The following is a 27,193-nucleotide window of genomic DNA, read 5'->3' as shown; positions in this document are numbered from 1 at the left end:
CCTATGTGAGACAAGAACACAATTCTCTCTCTTTTTGGTGCAGTGGAAATCATAAAAACCTGCTAGTACAAGGCGGCTTACAATGTAGCCTAATGGGATTCAGTTATTCCGCCTATAGAGCCCCCCCCCCAAAAACATCTAAAAAAAACCAACAGTACTTCATCTACATGCTAAGAATTGAATGTCAGTCAAGTATAAGCAACATTGTTGTTGTGAGAACTAAAACGGTGCCTTACTCACAAAGGTGTAAGCCCAGTACTTATTTGTGTGAAATTCTACATTATACATAAATCATGCCTCGCACTTCATAAGCCGAGATGTTGGTCAACTTTGAAGTTTAACTTAAAAACCGATGTCATCGCTAGTTAGGAAGACATGGCAAGGATCTTGTTTCACCCCAGCATTTTACACCTGAGGAGTGATGTGTATGCTGAATTCATCATCTAAAAGGGCGTACAAGTTGCGTGTTGAAATATATAAACATCCCAGTCAGCATCACAGTGAAAACGGACATTTTAAGTGACTTGTTCTATTATGTTCGTATTTTGTATTTCTTGTTTAGCATTTAGCACAACTGCTAAATAATGCTTAGTATTCCAGTGGAATGGAATACTAGATGGTCCACCATCTAATAGATGGTGGACCATCATCTACTAGATACATATATTTAGGCTTAATAAAGATAAGATTATCACTAAATAGTCTGCCATGACCAGTGGTAGTAGCTGTTGATGGAGATAGTGAGCGTTGCTATGCGCTCTGTGAAATCAATACACCCAAAAAGACACTAATAATAAATGTTATCATGAATGTGCCTGTTACTACTTCCATAAATGGGTTGTACTTGTATAGCGCTTTTCTACCTTCAAGGTACTCAAAGCGCTTTGACACTACTTCCACATTTACCCATTCACACACTGATGGAGGGAGCTGCCATGCAAGGCGCTAACCTGCACCCATCAGGAGCAAGGGTGAAGTGTCTTGCTCAGGACACAACGGACGTGACGAGGTTGGTACTAGGTGGGATTGAACCAGGGACCCTTGGGTTGCGCACGGCCACTCCCACTGCGTCACGCCGTCCCATCCATCCATTTTCTACCGCTTGTCCCTTGCGGGGTCGTGTGGGGTGCTGCAGCCTATTTTAGCTACATTTGGGCGTAAGGCGGTGTACACCCTGGGCAAGTCGCCAGCTCATCGCAAGATATTTAATGTTCGAACTGAGAATTTTTTTTTTTTGCACATAATCATTAACTTAGAATTTAATGGCAGCAACGCATTGTTCCTCATGATAGAGGACAAATAGTTAGAACCTTGGCACCAAATGCTCAGACTACATCTGTCCAAGCTAAGTCTATAAGAACGAACTGATGAAAACTATTCAGATGAGAGGCTAAACGTCTTCTAAAACAACTGATCAGTTGAATGCCATGAGAATAACAATAACTGATTGAATGAAAACACCCATTTTTTGATTACCGTGCACTCAACCAAATCTCCATTAAAAACAAACATCCTCTTCCCCTTCAAGATTCAGCATTTAAAGTTAATGTTGAAGTACCAATGATTGTCACATTTACTCCTTCAAACCGCCAAATATTTCACTAGGCTTGACCTATGTAATGATTATCACATTTCTGAGGGGGATAAGTGGAAGACGGCTTATAATACACCCCTCGGACACTTTGAGTATTTGGTAAAGCCTTTTGCCTTGGCGAACGCACCCCGCTTTTTTCCAAGACTTTTTCAACAACATTTGTCGGGATATGTCTGGTTGATTCATTTTTGTGTACCTCAATGACATTTTGATTTTTTCCCTTTCTCTCAAGACACATGTCCATCATGTCCGGTTAGTACTTCAACGACTATCAGAACAAGTTATTTATTCAAGCATAACGATGCTCATTCCATCCATCCATCCATTTTCTATCGCTTATTCCCTTTTGGGGTTGCGGGGGGCGCTGGCGCCGATCTCAGCTACAATCGGGCGGAAGGCGGGGTACACCCTGGACAAGTCGCCACCTCATCGCAGGGCCAACACAGATAGACAGACAACATTCACACTCACATTCACACACTAGGGCCAATTTAGTGTTGCCAATCAACCTATCCCCAGGTGCATGTCTTTGGAGGTGGGAGGAAGCCGGAGTACCCGGAAGGAACCCACGCATTCACGGGGAGAACATGCAAACTCCACACAGAAAGATCCCGAGCCTGGATTTGAACCCAGGATTGCAGGACCTTTGTATCGTGAGGCAGACACACTAACCCCTCTTCCACCGTGAAGCTCATGCTCATTCCATGCCATGCCAATACCCTTTCTGGGGTGTGTTGTGGGGAAGGGTCAGCTTAGTCCCAATCCAGCCAAAATCCAGGCTGTGGTTGACTGGTCCACTCCTAAATCTAGAAAGCACCTTCAGATGTTTTTAGGGTTTGCCAGTTTTTACCACTGCTTTATACGGAATTTTAGTTGAATAGCACAACTCCTGACTGAGCTAACATTCACTAAAATCCTGTTTGGCTGGACACCGGAGGCTAGTGCCACCTTTGGTATATTTAAGCAGCTGTTTACCTCAGCTCCTGTACTTGTGTACAGTCACTCATCTCTGCAATTTGTCCCCGAGGTGGACACTTTCAATATTCATGCTTTCCCAGTGCTCTACCATCGACCAGAAGCTGCATCCTGCGCCTTCTTCTCTCGTTGCTTGACCTCTTGATTGATTGATTGATTGATACTTTTATTAGTAGATTGCACAGTACAGTACATATTCCGTACAATTGACCACTAAATGGTAACACCAAATAAGTTTTTCAACTTGTTTAAGTCGGGGTCCACGTTAATCAATTCATGGTACTCTGCTGAACGGAATTATGATATTGGCAACAGGGAAGTTCTGCCTGTCAAACTGAATCTCCAGGAATGGAGGCACTGGCTACAGCGGGAAAAGCATCCACTCATTGTCTACACAGACCATAGGAAACTGGCGTACCTGCGTACCGCTCAGACTTAACCCCGAGAAAGCTAGGTGGGCGCTTTTTCTCATATTTTTTGACTTTGTTATCACTTTCGGACCTGGGTCCCAAAATGTGAACCCTGACTTGCTGTCTCTACGTTCCTTTTCCTTGGAGCTCTTCAGTTGGACATCGGGAGTCAGGTCACAGAGGCCCTCAAGTCTACGCCATCCCTGGGCGGCTCCTTGTCTGGATGCCTGTTTGTCATTCCGAGACTGCGCTCCGATGTGCTTGGATGAGCACATGACTCTTAGATTGCCTGTCACCCGAGCATGAATTACACAATTATTCTCCTCTCCCAATGCTTCTGGATGCCTACGCTCCAAACTGACACTAAGATCTTTGTTGCAGCATGCACAATCTGCGCCTGGAACAAGGCCTCTCATCAAGTCCCCTCTGGACTTCATGTGCTACCTATCCCTTCCCAACCCTGGTCCCAAATTGGGACTTCTTCACTGGCCTGCCTCACCTCTATTGGTAGGGACACTATACTAAGGTACAATAATATTGAAAATTGGACCGTTTTTCTAAAATGGCTTATTTCGTGGCTCTCCCAAGTTGCCATCGGCGCAAGGGACAGGCCAAATGATGGTGCCCCATGTGTTTCGGCACCACGATATTTCCACGTAGGTGGTGTCCGACAGTTTTCATCTGCTGTGTGGGGAGCATTCCGCAGAACTCTTGGCGCGTTCCCCTGCTTGTCCTCCGGCTACCATCCTCGGAGCAATGGCCAGACAGAACGGACCAGCCAGGGCTTGGAGGCAGCCATCTGATGTGTCTGCCATCTACACAACTCCCTCATCCTCTCTGCCACAGCACATATCTATCGCCATTCCATTCGGCCTATGGATACCAAGCTCCAGTTTTTCTCTCACTGGACTCGGAAGCCAATGTGCCTCCGTTGTCAGCTCACCTGCGTCGGGCACGCCTGGCTTAATGCAACACAAGGGCTGGACTGATGAGGACATTAGAGCGGAACCAACGGCACGCAAACCGCCGTCGCTCTCCTGCACCACTTTAGCAGGTGGGACAAAAACTGTGGTTCTCTTCCCATGAGCTACCCATTGCGGTAGACTCGCTAAAACTAGCTCCTATATTTGTCAGACCTTTCCCTATTATCAAGATAATCAACCGTGCTGCAGTTAATGTTTGCCCTAACAATTCCCTCAAATGCAACCCTGTCTTTTATGTCTCCAGCCTCAAGCCAGTTACCTCCAGCCCGCTCTGCCCTCCGAAGGTGCTTCCTCCTCCCCGACTGGTCGACAGACACCCTGCATTTACGGTTAAAGCCATCTTGGATGTGAGGAGAAGGGGCAAAGGTTTCCAGTACCTGGTTGACTGAGAACGGTACGGTCCCGAGAAACTTTCATATCGACCCATCGCTCCTTTTAGATTTTTACCAGCGTTTTCCAAACAGGTCAGGTAAACCGCCAAGGGGGCGGGCGTTAAAGGGGGCGGAGGGGTATGGTTACATTCTGTCCCTGCTGTTGTGGTTCTCTTCTCCTCAAATTTATTTGTGTCTCTCTCCTGCAGTTCGGCGTGGCACTGGATCCAGGAGACTGGCCACACCTGATCCCAATTAGTCTCAGGCTATTTAGGCTGAGAGGCGACAGCTGGCTGACACTAGCACTTCACATGTGTAACCCAGGCGTCCATGATCTACACGGCTTTCTCCACCACTCTTCGTGTTGCCTTTATCAAGCCAGGTCTGACCAGTGTTGAGCTTGCCAGACACACGTTGTTTTGGTATTTGCTTATGTTTATTCATGGTGTGCTCCTTTTTTGCCACCATCGCTTTTTGTTGCCTTTTTTTTTACATCAACATTTGAGAAATATTGACTTTTCCCTGGTTTCCGTCTCTGCATTTTATGAGATCCTCACTCACGATTCTTGAGAGAGAAACTGTCTACTGAATGCTAGTCCCGCAGGACACCCGGTCTATGTATCTACGTCTGTTAGGGTAACAAATGGCAGCTCAGTCGCCAGAAATTTACTGCATGTTATTGCAAATGGAAACACGGTACCAGTTTTAAAATAAAAATTAAAAAAAACTAAGCTGCCAGTGTTTTACCGAAAACATCCAAAGTTGTTTTTACAGTGTACAATTTAATGGTGCAGCACAGTGTGACAGAGGTTCGTGCTTGTGCCTCACAATACGAAGGTCCTGGGTTCAATCCCCAAGCTCGGTGTTTTTCTATGTGGAGTTTGCATTTTCTCCCAGGACTGCGTGGGTTCCCGCCGGGTACTCTGTCTTCCTTCCACCTGTGAATGTTTTCTGTCATCTGTGTTAGCCCTGCGATGAGATACCGACTTATCCTGGGTGGACCCTCCTTTCTGCCCGAATCCAGGTAGGATAAGCTCCAGCCACCCCCGCGACTACAAGCGGTAGAAAATGGATGGATGGATTGATGGATGGCAATTTGATGGATACCTTGCTTTGAAATCATAAGTCAAGCGTTTTAATTTCAACAAACATTTTGAATGTATGATAATAAAGGGACAACCAGTAGAAAATGGATGGATGGATAATATAGTATTTGTTGCATTATTGGATAATAATAAAGTTTCTGCAATTGCATGCAGTACATGTATTTTTTTTCTGTCAAAATGAATACATTAGGTAAGAAAAAAAATGAAGTATTCTATTGACACATATTATTTGCAGGCTTTGGTTTCAAGCAATCTCCTCAATGATTAGTCAAAAGGCACTCACGTGACTAAAGGGCACCATGTTGTGTACCGGTTTAAAGTCAAAAGTTAAAATACCACTGATAGTCACACACACACTAGGTGTGGTGAAATTATTCTCTGCGTTTGACCCATCCCCTTGTTCTACCCCCAGAGTGGTGAGGGGGCAGTAACCCCCAGGTCCAAACCTTGATGCTGTGTGCCAAGCAGGGAGGTAATGGGTCCCATTTCGATAGTCTTTGGTATGACTCGGCCGGGGTTTTAAATCAGAACCTACAGATCTCAGGGCGGACACTCTAACCACAAGGCCACTGAGCAGGGCTTGTTTTTGGTTTGAAGCTGCAGCTAAGCGGCACTGCATTTCCTCATTATATATTTATTTTAATTGAAGAGTGTTTGCCAAATGTTTCCCATGTTAACATGCCCTGTTGTGCGGCATTGAGATGTGGCACTCGCAAAAAATATGAGAAGCAATTGCATACGTGAATACACCATGCCTGACAAAAGTTTGCTTCAAAATTGCACCTTTTCTGCATGTCTGTGTCACCAATGATCCTAACTGAACTACCAATAATAAATATTGCAGTAAAAAGAAGCATAAATTCAGTATTCAAGTTAATATGGTGATAATGAAATCAGGAAGCCATGACTCATGACAACAAAACCTATAAATATTTTAAAAAAGCAAAAGTAAAAGCACAGGCTTATATAGCACAGTAATTACAAACAGTACATTGGTGGCAGTCAAGATACTTTACAAAAAAGTCATATGTTCTCAGTAATTGTTGGTCCAGAGCTAATGAGGATTTTGGGAAATGAAGGAAATGTGTTTATTTTTTATGTACATTTCCCTGGCAGAAGCGTATTAGAGAGCCGCTGGTCACAAAACGCTGCATCAATACAGTGGAGTGCATAAAAAACGGCCAAAAATTGCCCCAAAATGCTTATTATATATACTATTTTGGTGAAAAAAAAGTATTTTTTATTGTGAGTTTATGAGCTAGAGTTTATATAGAATTATATTTTGTCTGATTATTTAGGATTTTTTTTCATCAGGAAAACTAACGTCAGACTCAGTTGCACAGCCACACAAATCTTAGGTACTAAATATGGTGCCATTGTTTAGTTGTCAATACTCTCTATATACATGACTGTGCCACTAGTGGTATGCGGGTTCCATCACTTATGTAATTATTCAAACACAGTGTTACTGTTCAAACTGTTTGTAATGTTACAGTGGCCATACATATTAAAACTACTTGTTAATTACCTCAGCCTTGTTTTTAATTAATAATTAGGAATACTACACTACTGTATTTTAATGTTGGTTACTAAGTTGGTACTTTGAGAGGATAAATACTTAGCATTCTGCACCATCCTCTCTGACTAAATCTGTCCATTCTAGTCTCTGAGCATGTATTGATGAAGCCTGCTTCAATGAGAGGAGAAGCGTCTTCTAATCTCTTCAGTCCCGCTGCAATTGATTCAAGCCCTTTGAATTACATGGTTGTATTTTGCAAATATTTTAGCCACTCTACAAACAAACACAACAGTAAACTGGAAGAAAACTATAATGGTATAATTAGTGAAAATGACTGTTTCTGTTTTTTCAAACAGATGAAATACAACAAGGATATGAAGACCTCATGTCACCATAAGTAATTAAGGTGGTTTATTTAATTTCCCAGATGTTTACCTGTGTGCTCCCGTAACCACCAAGATGGTTCCTCTGCTTGCTTAACCATTTCATCAGTGGGATCCCATTCAAAAAGCTGCCCAGCTGGATATATGCCAGCATCACATACGAAGCCATTTCAATCTGAGACGAGCGGGGCTGCTCCTTATACGGGTCCAAACCAGCAGACGATGCCCACATCATTACATCATCTGGGAAATAGAATTATTATACAGTAAAAGTATGTGTAGTGGCATATTTTGGGCTCAAGGAAGACTTGTTGCTGTTTTGGTTGTTACAGCACTAGAGGGTGCTCATTTTAAACAGACAAGTCAATCTATTAAAATGTTCCATAAGCACAATACATTATACTCAAATGTGATGAAGTTGCCCATGCTAACTTTTGATTGCAGTCAAATTTTAGTTTGTGTTTGTAAAATCCAAACCATCATTTACAGATAAGGCAAAAAGAAAAAAGCTTCTCAGTGGTAAAAATTAATCAGGATATCCTCCTGACAGTAAACACTCAAATGGCAACTGCAAATAATGCTGCTTGTCAGGAGGTTACGAGTTTAAAACTTTACATTAGAAGAATGTGACAACATTTTCTACCCACAATGAAAAAAGAATTCCGGTACTATTGTTTTAAGGTGCCCTTGAGCAAAGCACATAGTTTGGGGCATGTTCGTGAGTGTGTGTGTAAATGTGGGGTGATTGATTGTGATCTCTATTCTATATGTGAATGTCACATTTTTTGTACAACAATGCAGAGGATGGACAACAATAACGACAAGAAGCTTGAAAGTTGATCTGCTCAGTGTGAACATTTAGGTTCTGATTTACTGAGATACAAATACCACATGCTAAATAATGCGTGCAATCTATACAATAGCGTGTACTATTAGTGGGCGTGTTGCATGCAATTTACTAGGACTGCACATGCAATTTTAAAGTGATACAGAGAACCTTATTTAAATGAGGATTATATGTGTGCTGTACGGGATATCACCACAATGACACTCTCTTTTACTGGACATTCATGTTATGCTCTTACCTGCGGTGTTTTGCTGTCTTTTTAAACATGCCCGAGACATGCACCACTCGTTATGGGCATTTTAGAAGCAGTCGTGCAGTGCATCTACATTGAAACCACTTTTTATTTTTTTATTTTTACTGCCTACGTGCACTCATTACAGATAAGCTGCACTTACTCCTCTCAAAACGCTAAAAAAATGCGCACTTAAAGTTTTTTCATACAATAAATATTTTAGTAATATATATTCTATGTGAAAAAATTAATTTCTCATTAAAAATACTAAAAGACATCAATACGGATCAATTAAATGTGTTTTAATCAGCCCTTTAATTCCTCTAACAGTTATAAAATTATAAAATGATGTTGCTGAATAGATGATGCATCCAATATTTTTTATTTTTGACCGTCCAAAATGTTGACAAACACGTAGGGCGGAGGATTCTGATCTATCATCTTGTCTGTGCAGCGCGAGCAACGATTCTGCAGCCGTGTGTGGAACTGTCAGTTAGCCCGTCCTTCTGACACGTGCTTAATAAAATGTAATATAGTTTTCGCAAAACGATGATGAGTGTTCATAAATCACATTGTATGTTCTAAATATTTATTTTTGCATATTTTCCATCTCCGTAATGTGGGTGTTTTAATGATCAGCATATACTGTATTCTGCTTACCGTATTTCCTTGAATTGCCGCAGGGCATATAGTATGCGCCTGCCTTGAATTACTGCCGGGTCAAACTCGCTTCGCAAAATAATTAGCGCATGCTTAGTATTACCGCCGGGTCAAACTCGTGACCTCACGAGTGACACTTCCCTTGTCATCATTTTCAAAATGGAGGAGGCTGATTTAAATGCCGATAATTTGAAATCGCACAAAGGGAAGAAGATTAAGAGCTATTCAGTAGGATTTAGGGTTCAAGCTTACATCACTCTCAAATTTTTACTGCATGCCTTTGGTAAGTGCCAGAGTGAGAAGATGTTTTAAAATAATTAGCGCATGCTTACTTTTATCGCATGCCTTTGGTAAGCGCAGGAGTGAGACAAGGTTTTGAATTAATTAGCGCCCCGGCGGCAATTCAAGGAAATACGGTATTAATGAAGACAGAGACACAAAATGGATTGTATGCCTTATTCTGCACACTTAACTGACGCAATCCACTTTGCACACGTTTAGTAGATCAGCTTTGCTTGTGCTATCAGGTTTCACATGTTTTAGTACACGCAAACCTCAAGTATTTTATTTGGAGCCACCCCAATTACAAAAAAAAATTCCCGCTTTATTTGTGTGAAACATTTTTTACACTATTGCATTCAACAGAAATGTTATTTGATGCATGTTCATGACAAAAACAAATTACTGGGAAATAAACTCTTCAATAATTATTTTTATGAAAAAAAAGTATTTAACATAATGGAGATATCCATTAATCCCTTTCTGGGTCACGGGGGGTGCTGGAGCCTATCTCAGCTGCATTTGGGCGGAAGGCGGTGTACACCCTGGACAAGCCACCTCACATCACAGGGCCAACACAGATAGACAGACAAAATTCACAGTCACATACCAGGGCCAATTTTTGTTGCTAATCAACCTATCCCCAAGTGCATTTCTTTGGAGGTGGAAGGAAGCCGGAGTACCCGGAGGGAACCCACGCAGTCACAGAGAGAGCACGCAAATTCCACAAAGAAAGATCTCGAGCCCGGGATTGAACTCAGGACCTTTGTATTGTGAGGCGCATGCCCCCACCCTGCTGCCTATCTTGGATATATACATTTGAAAATGTTTTTAAAAAGGGGCAGCATGGCTCAGCGGGTAGAGTGGCCGTCTTGTGACCAGAGGGTTACTGGTTAGATCCCGGTCTAGACAACTCATGCCGGGGTGTCTTTGAGTAAGACACCGAACCCTTAACTGCTCCTGATGGGTCGTGACTAGTGCCTTGCGTGGCAGCTTCCGTCATCAGAATTCCTCAGTTTTGTTGTTGTTAATGTGCAAGACATTAAAAGCCTACTCTGTTCTTCTATTCTATATCTGCCTTAGGGAAGGTGATGATCGCATTTCTGCTGTAATATTCCCAACCAATGACGGAACCGGAAGGGTTACGGAATCAATGTGTGGTAACATTTCTGTTGAAGTGCCCTGACATTCACTAATTGATATATGATACCTGGTTCCGGGGTCCTACACATCACAGCACGTGATTTGCGAGTAGGAAGGGGCGACCGTGTTAGTGTGCATTCACAGTATGTTGCATATCCACCAAATCCCACATAAAAGTAGCGCTTTACTCATGATCTAATATTTATACAATTCAACTAAAGCTGGAGGGTGTCTGTCATATTAGCTGATTATGACAGAGTCAAAGTCATTGTTTAATATTCATGACTCTACTGTGAATAGAAATGTGATTCTGTACATTCTTCTGTATCGTTTGTATTTATTACCTTTGTAGTCAGCTCTCCTACTCAACTCTGTCAGTGCAGCGCCAGCCGCAGGACTTTTGGCGAGAGCGAGAGCGTAAGCTGCCAGACTCAGTGTGTAGTTACTTAGCGTGCCATTGGTCACATGGCCCTCCAGGTACACTTGCATCATGGACATATTTCTAATTTCCATTTCCTGCATGTAGAAGAATAAAAATAATGGTGGAAAAAGGCCATGAGAGTGTAATATCCTAGCATCTATCAATTAAAACTCACCACATAGGTATTGTTCTCCAGTAAGGCTATCATTACATAGGCTGTGAGGGCCACAGAGCTGTTGTCGAGGTCTTCGTGCATTTCTGTGTGCATCAAGATTCCCACCTCATGGAACTCACCCTGGGGCCCCTGATGGTCTAGGAGCCAATTGGTTGCCCTATCTAAGACATCTTGGTCTATTTGTATGTACGGTTGAGCCTGGAGGAAACACTTCAGGACAAAGGCGGTCAGCCTGCAATAGAAAATAATTTCAAAGTGTGCACTATATACAATGACAGCTGACATTTTTTTTTGCCTTCATGTTAAAATATTTAAAACTTTGACAAACTTTGACCCATTTTGTGATTTCAAGTACTGTAGTATCTAAACTTGCAAGCTTATAAGTTTTTTGGACCGAGCTCTTCACTCAAACACTTGTATCTCAAATCAATGTATTTTGTTTTTTCCCCCCGCCACCCCCAACACCACCATTTTAAAATGTATTATGCCTTCTAAAAAGGAAAACTACTTTTAGATAAGACCTATCGTATAAATACAATGCACTATTAAGTACTATTAACAACTACAGTATTTTTTATTAAGTAATGTAATAGTAATTAACGGCAAATATCTTGAAAAGAGGACTTCGACCATATCTCCTTTCAGCTGCTACTCTGTCAAACACACCGTGAGCAGCTTTTCCATATTTCCATGGATAATTGCCTGTCTTTTTTACAATTACTTTAACATTCTGAGCTGACGTTATGCATTTTGTTTAAGTATGCCGCAGACTAGCAGTGATACACTGAAATTGCTTTGCCAAGTTAGCTAGTAGCTACAGGCTTGGTCATTCTTTGATGACTAGCAACTACTACTTTTTCTCAGCACTGTCTTTCACACTGACTTTCTTTCTTACCATGTTTGGAAAACACAGTTCTGTCGATCTCTAGCTTTAAGCTGATGCTAGCGAGTAGCAGAAGTTATGGGCTGATCTTATGGGGTTCACCGGGATATTAGCTATTTCAACAGAATAGCTAATATCCCAGTGAACGTGAATGCTTTTGACCCAGAACAGGAATGCTTTTGACCCACATTTTTGCTTGCAACTTAAACAATAACATTTAGCTGAGGGACAGCACTAATCTCAAAACACTCTTAAGTTGAGGTACCACTGAATAGTTACATACAGTACATTATAAAAGTGAAAATCTAAATAACAATTACATTTGTAACCTATTTACAGAATGTTTTACACACAAAAATCTCTCAACAATAAATCCAAAGTGCTACAGTGGACTAAGACCTACCATGTGCTACCAGAAGTGTCACTTGCACCAAAAGCACTGAAGGATCCATCATCCCTCTGGTAGGACAGCTGTCTTTGATACCCTGACAAGCATATTTGATAAACCTTGGGTAACGTGTTGTTATTGGAGCAACAAAGATTCTTAACATCGGTACACATCAAGTTTAAAATACTAAAGTGAAACACGTACTTGAGGATGGTGCTGCTTGCATGAATGCAAAAACTAGCAAGGCAATGTGCTAACGAATACTGGCTCCAGCTCTGCCAGAGCATTCAGTTAGCGGCTGATACTGGAAACATAAAGGGCATGTACGAAGGCATCAACAAAGCCATGGGACACACCAAGAAGGTTACAGCGCCACTGAGGTCTGCCACGGGTAAGACCATCCAGGACAAGGGCAAGCAGTTAGAGAGATGGGTGGAACACTATTTCGAACTGTACTCCAGACAGAACCAAGTCACATACGATGCCTTTGCAGTCATTGAAAGCCTCCCTCTCATGGCTGAACTAGACGAGAAACCCACTGTGGCTGAACTGAAGAAGGCCATTGAGAGCCTGTCCTTGGGGAAAGCGCCTGGGAAGGAAGGCATACCACTTGAAGTAATCAAGTGCGGAGACAGCACACTGAGGGAACATCTTTATACGACCTCTTCTGTCAGTGCTGGGAGGAAGGAGCAGTACCTCAGGACATGAGAGACGCCAACATTGTTACCCTGTACAAGAACAAGGGTGATAGAAGCGACTGTAACAACTACAGAGGAATATCTCTCCTAAGCATCGTAGGCAAAGTCTTCACACGCGTCCTCTTGAACAGACTGCAGAAGCTTGCTGATAGAGTGTACCCAGAGTCACAGTGCGGGTTCCGCTTGGAAAAATTAACCATTGACAAGGTCTTCACCAGGAGCGTCGCCAGACATATTTCAATGGGGCACGTGCCCCAGTGTTGATCTGCAGCGCCCCAGTACAAATTTCACCAATAAAAAAAAAAAACGCTTCAGAGTTTTAAGTCTACATAACATAGACAACAGCGCACATACTACTTAGTATGGTAATTGATTGCTACTGTATTCACTCCACTTAACAATGAGCACATGGCTAATTAATATGGTAATTTATTCACATGTGGATCTAGACTTCAGTTGAGAGAGAGAGAGAGAGAGAGCGAGAGAGAGAGAGAATGCGAATCACTGCTGAGGTAGGTAACGTTAGCCGACAACAATTTGTTAATTATATTATTTTGATTTGACTCAAACTGTAACTCCTAGATGGATATCAGAAAGTTATTCGCCCGCAGCAGGAGAGATGCAGCGAGAAATGAGAGATGTAAGTGAAGTCCTAGCTAGCTAGGCAACATCCTTGTCTTAAATTGATGCTAAGTTAGCTAACGTTATTCCTTGTATCCAGACAAACATATTCATTTGTTTTACGAGCTGTCGGGGGAATTTCTAATGAACATGAAACATAATGTTGGTTATTGTTTATTGTTTATTGAATGGATCCCCATTAGCTGACGCCAAGGCAACTGCTAGTCTTCCTGGAGTCCATATAGGAGCATACAAAATTAAAATACAAATACATGCATTACCCGACATACAATGGAAAAATACAACATAACATAGCTAGTTAAACCTAGTATTAAAAATTCACATCATGTGGGTAGCTGCAATAGGTGTATCTTCAAAGCTGTCTTGAATGACAATTTACTTTGTGAGAGATTAATGTGTGATGGCAAAATATTCCAGAATGAAATACAGTACAAACATGACTGTATGTTTGAGGAGATTGGTCCTGCGAGCAGAGAGTGCCAAATAGCCATTGCTGGCATTTCTAGTGTCATAAATGTGTCTTAGTTGATTTTAAAAATTGTTTGTAAAAGTAATCTGGGGATTGATCTAACATGATAGTTCTAAAGAACATAAGGAGACTACACTGCATCTTTTGTTCAACAGACAACCAGGACAGACGTGAATGCATAAATTAAATATTAGTGCACAATGAACATTTAAGTACAGTCTAGCCGCTCTGTTTTGAACAAGTTGAAGTTTGTTCAGGTCAGACTTAGTTGTAGCAAACCATATTATCGGACAGTAATGAAGATGACAAAAAACCAAGGACTGTATAACTTGACCCATTGTTGAGGATGTCAAGAAGGTGGAGCACTTTCTGACCATGGCTAAACCTCTTCCCATTTTCATTAAAATACTAACGATATGATCGGACCATGACAGTTGACTGTCTAATAGCAGACCAAGCAGTTTTGCTTTTTTGACCTGCACATGGTGTATCTGATGGAATGGAAATTGAATAATATAAAAGAACACAGATGTAGGGGTGCTTCTTTTTTTTTTTACGTTTGTAGATGTTAAATTTGCAGATGATTACTGCAATAAATATTTCAAAAAGATTAATTGCTCTTCCTTTTTGCTTCTACCAGTATCTGTTTAGAAGTCTGCAGTAAAAAAGTGCACAAGTAGGCCAAATGCATTAGTTAATTTCAGGTGGTTAATCAAAGATCCATACAAAATAATCTGATATGATTTCATAGTTTAAAGCACTATTTATGTATTTTTTATGATAAATAAGTGCTAAAAATGTTTTTGCTTGCGCGCTTTGCACGCTCACATGAATTATTTGTGCCCCAGGTGTGCCCCAGTACAGTATTAGGTCTAGTGACGCCCCTGGTCTTCACCATCAGGCAACTGCAAGAGAAGTGCAGAGAGCAGCACACGCCCCTCTTTCTGCCCTTCATAGACCTGACCAAAGCATTCGACCTTGTCAGCAGGGATGGGCTCTTCACAGTCCTAGCGAAGATTGGCTGCCCACTGAGACTCCTGAGCATGATCAAGTCGTTCCATGACAGCATGAAAGGCACAGTCCAATATGACGGCTCGACGTCAGATGACTTCGACATCCGCAGTGGCGTTACACAGGGCTGTGTCCTCGCTCCCACTCTCTTCGCCATCTTCTTTGCCGTTCTGCTGAAGCACGCCTTTGGATCATCGACCGAGGGTGTTTGCCTCCACACTCGGTCAGACGGCCGACTGTTCAACCTGGCTCGCCTAAAGGCAAAGAGCAAGGTCCGGGAGTTAACCATCAGAGACATGCTGTTTGCAGATGACGCTGCTCTGGCCACCCTCACAGAAGAAGAGCTCTCACTGGAAGCAGAGATCAACAAGAGGCTCGGCAATGCATCCACAACCTTGGCCAGGTTGTCGCAAAGAGCGGGGAACAACAGCATGCTGATAATAAACACCAAGATCGCCGTGTATCGTGCCTGCGTGCTAAGTACTCTCTTGTACGCCAGCGAATCCTGGACTCTGTACTCCTCGCAGGAGAAGAGGTTAAGTGCCTTTCACATGCGCTGCCTCCGTTGCATACTCTGGATTACATGGAGTGATCGTGTGACAAACAACGAGGTGCTGATGAAAGCCAAGATTCCCAGCATGGTCACTCTCCTCCGTCAGCGTCGCCTTTGATGGCTGGGCAATGTGCGTCGAATGGACGATGGCGGATCCCTAAAGACATCCTCTACGCAGAGCTTGCCTCTGGCAAGAGGACAACGGGACGGCCACATCTCCGCTTCAAGGATGTCTGCAAGCGTGACCTGAAAGCGCTTGACAAGGACCTGAACACCTGGGACGAGGTTGCTCAGGACAGACACACCATGAACACTGGACTGAAAGCTGGCGAGGCAAAACTCTGCCAGATGAGAAGCGAGCTCAGAGAAAGAGCAAGCAACTACATCCTGTAGCTGACTTGACCTACAAATGCACCAAGTGCAACAGAGACTGTCACTCCCGTGTGGGTCTATACAGCCACAGCAGACGCTGTATGACCAACTAAAACATATTCAAAGGGCGCCAATCCATTGTCTTCCGAGACTTACAGATGCCAACAACACTATATATATATATATATAGATATATATATATATATGTATCCATCCCATCTCTACCGCTTATTCCCTTAGGAGTCCCGAGGGGCGCTGGTGCCTATCTCAGCTACAATCGGGCGGAAGGCGGTGTACACCCTGGACAAGTCGCCACCTCATCGCAGGGCCAACACAGATAGACAGACAACATTCACACTCCACCGTGCTGCCCTATATATATATATATATATATATATATATGTATATATATATATATATATATACCTTATTTTTCGGACTATAAGTCGCAGTTTTTTTCTTAGTTTGGTCGGGGGTGCAACATATACTCCGGAGCGACTTATGTGTGAAATTATAAACACATTACTGTAAAATATCAAATAATATTATTAATCTCATTCGCGGAAGAGACAAAGAAAATGTCAGCAATCGTCACACACACGTCAGCAATCGTCACATACACGTCAACCAATAAGAATTCAGCGGGAAAGGGTCATGGCAGAAGTGCATTGTGGGTCATGGAATGCTAACTGCTATATGCTACATGCTACTGAAGTAACTATCAAAATGGATCATTTCATCGTTGGCGGTAATTTATAAAAACTGAGAAGGGCTGAACAAAAATGGCATCGAAAAGGAAATCATGTACTGCAGATTACAAGCTGGACGTAGTGAAATATGCAGCAGAAAACGACAAGAGGAAGCAGCGCATACCTTTGGAGTTGGCAGAGTTGTTTAGAAGCCACATCGAGGAAGAAGATTTCATGGGATTTATCGATTAGGAGTGACAGATTGTTTGGTAAATGTATAGCATGTTCTATATGTTATAGTTATTTGAAGGACTCTTAAAATAATATGTTGCGTTAACATACCAGGCACCTTCTCAGTTGGTTATTTATGCGTCATATAACGTACACTTATTCAGCCTGTTGTTCACTATTCTTTATTTAAGTTAAATTGCCTTTCAAATGTCTATTTTTGGTGTTGGATTTCATCAAATAAATGTACCCCAAAAATGCGAGTTATACTCCAGTGCGACGAATATAGGTTTTTTTCCTTCTTTATTATGCATTTTTGGCTGGTGCGACGTATACTCCGGAGCGATTTATAATCCGAAAAATACGTTATATATACTGTGTATATATATATATATATATATATATATATATATATATATATATATATATATATACATACACATATATATATATATATATATATATATATATATATATATATATATATATATATATATATATATATACATACACATATATATATATATATATATATATATCCATCCATCCATTTTCTACCGCTTATTCATATATATATATATATATATATATATATATATATATACAGTATATACACACATACAAATATAAATATATATTTACATACATATATATATATCTGTATACACATAAACATACTGTATATACGCACACATATATATATTATAAAATACATATATTATAACATATATATACACATATATGTACACTTACACACACACACGCACGCACGCAAACACACACACACACACACACACACACACACACACACACACACACACCCACACACACACACATAACTTAAGGTTACATACCTTCAAACATGTAGTTCAAAATCCTTTTCCTGATCTCGGGATGATCCTGGCTGGACCAGTCCAGGTACTGAAGCACGTAAATACTTGGAGCAAAGTGTATCAAGTTCTGTTCTCCACATTCAAGAGGGATTTGAACCAGCGAATCCAAATGTTTGATGGACAAGGCCAAGACATCACCTGTGTAGCATAACATAGTGCGAAGGGGAATGTGTTACTGATAGTTTTCATTCATGCACGAACTGAAATATGTGGAAAAAATAGTGACCAACTTTGGCAGAGCAGTAAAGAATTATACAAACTCTTCAAAGTCCAGACACTGTTCAGTCTGTTTGAAAAAAAAAACCTCATAAAATTGATTTACTGTTCATAACACTGTAAAGTGTAAAACTAACAAAACCAGCAGGGGATCAAATACTTTTCCCCTCTCTGTAAGTTAGTATACCATCCAAATGGTTGAAATTGGTTATTTTTTGAGAAATCAAACCTTTTGCTAAATTAAAAACTTACAGTTTGCTGCGTGTTCTAAAAAAAAATAACTAAACCCAAAAAATATAAAACCACCAAGAGCTACCACATGTTACCAATGGTGGTTAAAAGGGGACCTGTTATCCTAGACTAAGTTTTCTTACCTCATGGTACCTTTTTTTGGATTTGGGATCAGCAATAGTCCCAAAAAAATGTAATCACACCGTAGAGGCAAAGGGGATATATTAATAAAACAATCATGCCTTGCTTCATATTTCCTCCAAAAGATCCATTTTGGATTTTCCCCTTTTGTGACCTTATTCCCATTAGTGACGTCAGCGGATATTTCCATATATGGTAAACTTTTACCCAAACAACTTTGTGCTTTCCTTCTTTTTCTCTATCCTCTTGAGATGGGGCTGAGTGGCTCGTACATGCACATGCATCCTCCGCTGTTGCCATATTTAATACAAAGTGCTAACTTACATCTGTCAGTAAACTCAATGTGGAAGTGCTATAAACGACAACAGAGCTGACAGCGTGAATACACAGTCAAAGTGGAGGCACGTAATATAAGACCGGCCACAAAACGGAGCATTCTTGAAGTTAAAGTTAAAGTAACAATGATTGTCACACACACACTAGGTGTGGTGAAATGTGTCCTCTGCATTTGACCCATCCCCTTGTTCACCTCCTGAGAAGTGAGGGGAGCAGTGGGCAGCAGCGATGCCGTGCCCGGGAATCATTTATGGTGATTTAACCCCCAATTCCAACCCTTGATGCTGAGTGCCAAGCAGGGAGGTAATGGGTCCCATTTTTATAGTCTTTGGTATGACTCGGCCGGGGTTTGAACTAACAACCTACCGATCTCAGGGCGGACACTCTAACCACTAGGCCACTGTTGCGTTCAGGTCACGCCGCAGTGAAGATTGTGTTCCCCAGGAAGCAGAAGGATAGTCAGGAGATGCAGCATGCAAGTAAGAATCGTTTAATCCGCAAAAAAGTGAAAATACAAAAACTAAGAGCAGCTGGCAGCGCACCGAAAAATCTAAACTAGCTTAGCCGAGCATAGCATAGCAGGAAAAGCAGGACTTAATAAGGATAGTACCTTAACGGGACCACGAACGTAACTTGTCACAATAATGAACAATGCGACCATGCCGAGTACACGGTGACATGGGCTTAAGACACGGGCTTAAGAAAGGACATAATTAGGGCGGCAGCAAGTAGAGCCACTAATCATAAAACAAAACTCAATGCTCATGCTCATTTGCACAAAGAGATTATACTCAATTATATATTCAGAATAAAATATGTTAAGGTTACTACACTGAACAAAAATATAAACGCAACACATGTGTTTTTGTTACCATTTTTCATAAGATGAACTCAAAGATGTAAAACTTTTACTATATACTGTACACAAAGACCTATTCCTCTCAAATATTGTTCACAAATCTGTCTAAATCTGTGTTAGTGAGCACTTCTTCTTTGCCAAAATAATAGATCCCACCTCACAGGTATGGTATATGAAGATGAAGATTAAACAGCATGATTACTGTAAAGGTGTGCCTGAGACTGCCCACGAAAAAAAGGCCACTCTGAAATGTGCAGTTTCATGTCGCATGTTTTGAGGGAGCGTGCAGTTGGCATGCTGACTGTAGGAACATCCACCAGAGCTGTTGCTCTTGTATTGAATGTTCATTCTCTCCCATAAGTTTTCTCCCAAGACCTTTCAGAGAATTTAGCAGTACATCACAACTGCAGCCCAAGTGTAACCACACCAGCCCCTGACCTCCACATCCAGCAGGTGCACCGTCTGAGACCCATTGTTGTGCCATTCACCCAAGACCATCACCTAATGTTGCAGCATGACAATCCACAGCCTCATGTTGCAAGGATCTGTACACAATTCCTGGAAGCTGAAAACATTACAGTTCTTGCATGGCCCTCATTCACCAGACATGTCACCCATTGAGCAGGTTTGGGATGCTGTGGATTGGCGTATACGACAGTGTGTTCCAGTTCCTGACAATTTCCAGCAACTTGGCACATTCATTGAAGAGGAGTGAAACAACATTCCACAGGCCACAATCAACAACCTGTTCAACTCTATGCGAAGGAAATGTGTTGCACTTTGTGGGTGGTCACGCCAGGTATTGACTACTTTTCTGACCCTCCCCAGATCCCAAAAGAGTAAAACTGCAAATTTCAGAGTGGCGATTTATAGTGGGCAGTCTACAGCACATCTGTGCAATAATCGCACAAAAACAAAATTTTATGCGTTTATATTTTTGTTCAGTATATAATGCTGTTTAACCGGTGAGTGGAATCATAAATGTGTGTATTCATTGAATGTAACTGATATGGTCGGACTTGGATGAGGATTGGTTCGATTGCACCTCGTTCGAACGCGAACACACTCTAGGCCAAGGGTCACCAACACGGTGCCCGCGGGCACCAGGTAGCCCGTAAGGACCAGATGAGTAGCCCGCTGGCCTGTTCTAAAAATAGCTGAAATAGCAGCACTTACCAGTGAGCTGCCTCTATTTTTTACATTTTATTTATTTACTAGCAAGCTGGTCTCGCTTTGCTCGACATTTTTAATTCTAAGAGAGACAAAACTCAAATAGAATTTGAAAATCCAAGAAAATATTTTAAAGACTTGGTCTTCACTTGTTTAAATAGATTCATTTATATTTTTACTTTGCTTCTTATAACTTTCAGAAAGACAATTTTAGAGAAAAAATACAACCTTAAAAAAAATGATTCTAGGATTTTTAAACACATATAACTTTTTACCTTTTAAATTCATTCCTCTTCTTTCCTGACAACTTAAATCAAGGTTCAAGTATTTTTTTAAATTATTATTGTAAAGAATAATAAATGCATTTTATTTTAATTCTTCATTTTAGCTTCTGTTTTTTTGACAAAGAATATTTGTGAAATATTTCTTCGAACTTATTATGATTACAATACAAAAAAAATATTCTGTCAAATCTACAAAATCTGTAGAATCAAATTTAAATCTTATTTCAAAGTCTTTTGAATTTATTTTTTTAATTTTTGTTCCGGAAAATCTGGAAGAAATAATGATTTGTCGTTGTCAGAGATAGAGCTTGGTCCAATTTGTTATATATTATAACAAAGTGCAGATTGGATTTTAACTTATTTAAAACATCTCATCAAAATTTTAAAATTAATCTTAATCAGGAAAAATTACTAATGATGTTACATAAATTATTTTTTTATTTTTTTCAAAAAGATTCGATTTAGCTAGTTTTTCTATTCCTTTTTTTCGGATGAATTTTCAATTTTAAAAGAGTCGAAATTGAAGATAAACTGCGTTTCAAAATTGTATTTTCATTTTTTTCGTGTTTTATCCTCTTTTAAACCGTTCAATTAGGTGTTTTTTTTCATCATTTATCCTCTACAAAAAACCTTCCGTGAAAGGAAAAAAAATGTACGACGGAATGAGGTACAGAAATACCCATTTTTTTTTATATATATATATATAGATTTATTTATTAAAGGTAAATTGAGCAATTTGGCTATTTCTGGCTATTTATTTAAGTGTGTATCAAACTGGTAGCTTCGCATTAATCAGTACCCAAGAAGTAGCTCTTGGTTTCAAAAAGGTTGGTGACCCCTGCTCTAGGCAGCCACCGATCAGCTGCACACACCACATCAAAGGATGCCACCAGTGTTTTCACATGTATGCATGCTTACAAAAGCCCAATTAACTTTTAATATACAGTATTGTTGAAATAATACTGCACATGGCCATTATTCCAGGTACCAATTATACCAGGTGTGTCTGAAGTGCGGCCAGCAGCTAATTGTTTACCGGACCCCCACACATTCTGGAAATGCTATTGCAAAAACAAAAAAGAACAATAAAAAAAGTGGAATGAGGTGCCGCTCACACTGGTGAATGAATGATGAATGGTCGGAGGGGCCGTAGGCGCAAACTGGCTGCCACGCTTCCATCAGTCTACCCCAGGGCAGCTGTGGCTACTGATGTAGCTTACCACCACCAGGTGTGAATGAATGTTGAGTCCCACTTCTCTGTGAGCGCTTTGAGTGTTTAGAAAAGCGCAATATAAATCTAAGTTATTATTATTATAAATCTAAGGAGAAAAAGTTGCAAAGTTGACACAAAGCTGCCATGAAAGCTTTTTTTTTTTCTTTTTATTTTTTTGCCATTGCTCAAAAAAAAATGACAAAAAAAATCAATGTTATAATGATTTATTTTCAAGGCTCCAGTTATTTGAAATATTTCACTTTAAAATGTTTTATGTGGTAAATATTGCATATATTGTGTAGTTGTCATATAAAAACATCAAAGTTTTTTGACAAAAGCGCATAAAACAAACAAAATAACAGTTCAAACGTAAAATCGACAGATATATCTGAAGTTGATCTGTTGAAAGTAAAAGAAAAACCTTTTACAAATGTATCACTTTATGAGTGGGGCACCTTTTGGAACCCAATATATATTTAGTGTTTTTTTATATACCTTTTCACTGTGATTACTCAAAAAAATTAAATAATTAAAATCAATTGTGTCTTGCATTATTGATCTTTTAGGGCTCTAGTTACTAAAGCACTGCATATTTCAGTTTTCAATCAATCAATGTTTACTTATATAGCCCTAAATCACTAGTGTCTCAAAGGGCTGCACAAACCACTACGACATCCTCGGTAAGCCCACGTAAGGGCAAGGAAAACTCACACCCAGTGGGACATCGGTGACAATAATGACCCAGTGGGACGTTTTACTATAAAAAAAAAAAAGTTGTTTTTGACAAAAGCCTTTTTTTAATTAATTTTTATTACTTTATATCAACTTGAAGTTGATATAGAGATTTACTGTAAGCGTTAAATAATAATAAAAAAATAACAATATTTTGACTTATTTTTAACACTTTAATGACTGAGACCCTTTATGGTCGCCGGGACCCCTAAAGGTAAAATAAATAAAAAAATCCATATATTTTGTTATCGTTTCAAAATAAAAATATAAAAATGGCCCCCACATGCGTTAATTTTTCTGTGTGCGGCCCTCAGTGCAAAAAGTTTGGACACCCCTGAATTATACCAATGAAACGCTTAAATCTTATTTACAAAGAAAATTCATATCATCACTCACTGTGACACAGAAAGACACCTATCTATTCTCGATTAAATAATCTAAACCAATCTGCAAACCTTAACATGACACATTCAAATGAAATTACAATTCATGACGCAAGTTCAGACGTACGTACGTACCCACTAATGCCACATTGACTCGCTGACTGTCTTGCACCACATTTGGTGGCAAAGAGATAGAGATGGACTCTGATTTGTTGTGGGTGTGTGGTGCCAGTTCCAGGAAGAGTGTTTTTGAGAAAGACTGTTCAAATCCTTCAGGCTTAAAGAAAATGGCATTAATTAGGATAAAATATAGGAAACCACAGTGCAAAGTTTATCAAATGTTTTGTGTGTTAATACAAGGATATTGTCCTAAATGTTACTTCACAGCGCAGTACAATACCTTCACAAGTACTCTCCAAACAAGCCTGTCTGAGCAGTTCACAGATACAGCGTCCACAGATAACTCCATCTCCCCAAGAGCCACGGGCCTGATAGGGAACAAGGCTTTGGCAGAGACGTAGCCCTTTAAGATGAGCGTTTGGGAATTTAACACAGCATCGTCGCCATGTTTTTCCAACACAAACTCAAAAGCCTCATTTTGTGAAAGAAACAAGATCACCTGTTGGAAAAACAATATGTGTTTATGAATGACGGTGGTAGAATATGATTGTCTTCACTTGAATGTAGACCTCATTACCTCGAAGTCTCTCTCTAAGTGGTTGATGATGTTTATTTCCAGTACAAGCTCTTCTCCTCTGATGAGGTATGATGGAACATTTAGAGACAAGGAGAAATCTTTGGACACCATCAGCTGTGAATAAGAGGCCATAAAGTAGTATTTAAAAACTATTAAAGGGCACTCAGGTTGGTTGGTGGTTCAAACCCAGCTTCCTAAATGTCCTTGGGCAAGACACTTCACCCACTTTTGCTCTAGTGCAACCCACACTTTCCTCTGCACAGGGTGAGAAGCTGTATTTTGTTAGTTTTGGATAGGTTACATAAAAACTACATGGACAATTTATGCGAATGTATTACGGTATATTTGGTGCAAATACAAATATTTGTTATCTAAAAGTTGCAGGGTGCAAATTTAAATACCATGAAAGATAAGGACTAGGCTAAACAATATTCAATAGAAAGAGCAGTGAGACTCCCTTCAAAACATATAATAGCTTAATATAATATATTCCTCAAAAAATATATAATTTGTGTAGCATGTTTTGTGGGGTTTTCTGTTCATCCCGGTTTACTTACTCACTGTGGGAACTAAAAATCTCCAATGCATTTGACATGACCAACGTTTACTAACCAGGCTTGAAAGCACTGCTGCGCGTCCACGCAAGTCTCCTGACCTCTCACACTTTAAAAAGCCTTGCACTTCAGCCAATCAGCAGGCTACTTTTTGGTTTGTTTTAATTATTAATTTAAAACAAACTAATTAATTAATTAATTGATTAATTAATTAATAAAATAATTATTCTTACTAAAGATGCATGATAAATATCGGACGGATTATTATCTGATATTAGAATCCGATTGCTCAGCTAAACGATAACAAAAAAACGCTCCATGAGGGAAGATTAACGTACGATGGTGAAGGTGGGTTTGGGTGAGCAAATCAAGCACTATATTTTCTTCTACAGTTTTTGATTAATTGATTGAGACTTTTGTTAGTAGATTGCACAGTACAGTAAATATTCCGTACAACTGACCACTAAATGGTAACACCCGGATAAGTTTTTCAACTTGTCTAAGTCGGGGTCCACGTTAATCAATTCATGCACGCCAGTTGTAAATTACCCCTGAGCTCATCGTAGGGCTACAGCTATTGATTATTTTAATAATCAACTAATCTATCGATTATTTTGTCACCGGATAAAAAACACTTAGTAGCCTCAATGAGTATTTTTGGGAAATTACTTGAGATAAATCATGGTGTTTCGGCACGCTATTACCTTCATTCTTTTTTTTTGTAATTAATGCACTTAATCAAAATTAAACTTGCACTTTTTAACATGGGTGCATGAATAAAAATAGAGAATCTCGGCGGTTTGCAACCATACGGATAATGGCACCTACACCCCACTCCTCTGATGCATGCTCTATTGCAGCGGCCATGTAGTAACTATGTCTGCGTATCTAAAGTTCCCGGCACTCCATGTGGTTCGAAATTTATCAATTTAAACAGTTTCACTCATTAAATACTTAAGGCAAAATAATATATTTTAAAGCTTTTTCTATATAAGTTGATTAATCGTTGCAACTCAAGCTCCTTAGAAACAAAGATGGTGTCGATAATGTATGGGCTTCTTCACTGTTTCAGAGGGAGATGTGCTATTTGCGCCGAATGTTCTCCAAACATTCCACGAAGAAGGAAAAACATTGAGCTTCAACATTCAAACCTCATCAGCCACTTGCAACGCCAGCATTGCCACACGTGTTTTAAAAACCCTGTGAAGACGCCTGGGCTGCTAACGAAGCTGGGTCAAAACCAGCCGCAAACAAAGGGTGTCTCTATTGCCGCAGTGCAATAATGCAAAAAGTTTGTTAGAAATTATCCGAGGGTTTAAACGATCTGTGATATTTCATCATGGAAATGATGGCAATCGACGGCCAAGCCCTTTAACCTCATTTAAGATACAGTGGAACCTCGATTTATGAACACATCTATTTCAGACCTTTACGGTTTAAGAACCTTTACATCGTGCCAAATATACCTCTGTACGTGAACCATGTCTTCGCGTACAAACGCTTTATTAATTCATTTTGCATGCCGCTTTAGGCCACCGGGGCTGCCATTTTGATGACATCACTTCCTGTACATAAAGGCACAGCCATTTTGAAGATGCGAGGCCCCATACTGTACATGACATGCTATACACGCTGGCACGGCCATTTCGAAGACCTTCAACGGCTAGCGGCACTTCTAATTTGTTTATTTCCCCTACTGCATTTGATATGTCCTTCATGTATTCCGTATCCGGCCTGCCAGCGTCCAAAATCTGGCCCGCAGGAAGTCCGAAATTATTATTATTTTTTAAAATAAAAACAATTCGTATTATTATTATTTTTTAATCTTTCCTTTCGAATCCGTTTTCTACGGCTTGTTTCTTTTGGTGTCTCCTAGCCACTCAGGCAAATCATAGTGTCTAAAAATTCATTTTTCCATTAATAACGTGACATCATCGCGCTCAGTGTGTATATATATACATATATGTATATATATGTATATGTATATATACGTATATATATATATATATATATATATATATATATATATATATATATATATATATATATATACATATATATATATATATATATATATATATATATATATATATATATATATATATATACATATATATATATATATATATATATATATATATATATATATATATATACATATATATATATATATACATATATACATACACACACACACACACATATATATATATACATATATATATATATATATATATATACATACATACATACATACACACACACACACATATATATATATATATATATATATATATATATATATATATATATATATATATACACTTATACACACACAGTATAGCAAGGTATAACTGTACTGACAAATCTACAGTTTATGGAATCCAGCTTTGTTTAAGTCTTTTTTTAGCTCCTGGTGTGCAATTAACCTACAGTTAAATTGAATTTAGAAA

The 27,193-nt window shown here is 39.8% G+C and overlaps 1 protein-coding gene across 1 annotated transcript in view; it reads right to left on the bottom strand.

Annotated features, from left to right (window-relative positions):
- The window catches only part of cd109 (CD109 molecule), a 60,520-nt gene that overhangs the window by 8,245 nt on the left and 25,082 nt on the right, over positions 1–27,193 (bottom strand). The window contains exons 19-26 of the mRNA XM_061893786.1: positions 24,187–24,300; positions 23,890–24,108; positions 23,625–23,766; positions 17,886–18,062; positions 12,385–12,466; positions 11,099–11,330; positions 10,847–11,018; positions 7,394–7,584 (exon numbers count right to left, since the gene is read on the bottom strand). Coding sequence (XP_061749770.1) covers positions 7,394–7,584; positions 10,847–11,018; positions 11,099–11,330; positions 12,385–12,466; positions 17,886–18,062; positions 23,625–23,766; positions 23,890–24,108; positions 24,187–24,300 — 1,329 coding nt within the window. The remainder of the gene's footprint in view (positions 1–7,393; positions 7,585–10,846; positions 11,019–11,098; positions 11,331–12,384; positions 12,467–17,885; positions 18,063–23,624; positions 23,767–23,889; positions 24,109–24,186; positions 24,301–27,193) is intronic.

This window comes from Nerophis ophidion, linkage group LG03, assembly GCF_033978795.1.
Source record: "Nerophis ophidion isolate RoL-2023_Sa linkage group LG03, RoL_Noph_v1.0, whole genome shotgun sequence".
In the NCBI taxonomy this organism is placed as follows: domain Eukaryota; kingdom Metazoa; phylum Chordata; class Actinopteri; order Syngnathiformes; family Syngnathidae; genus Nerophis; species Nerophis ophidion.
Note: the sequence above shows the minus strand (reverse complement) of the source record. Positions and strands in the feature narration are given on the sequence as shown.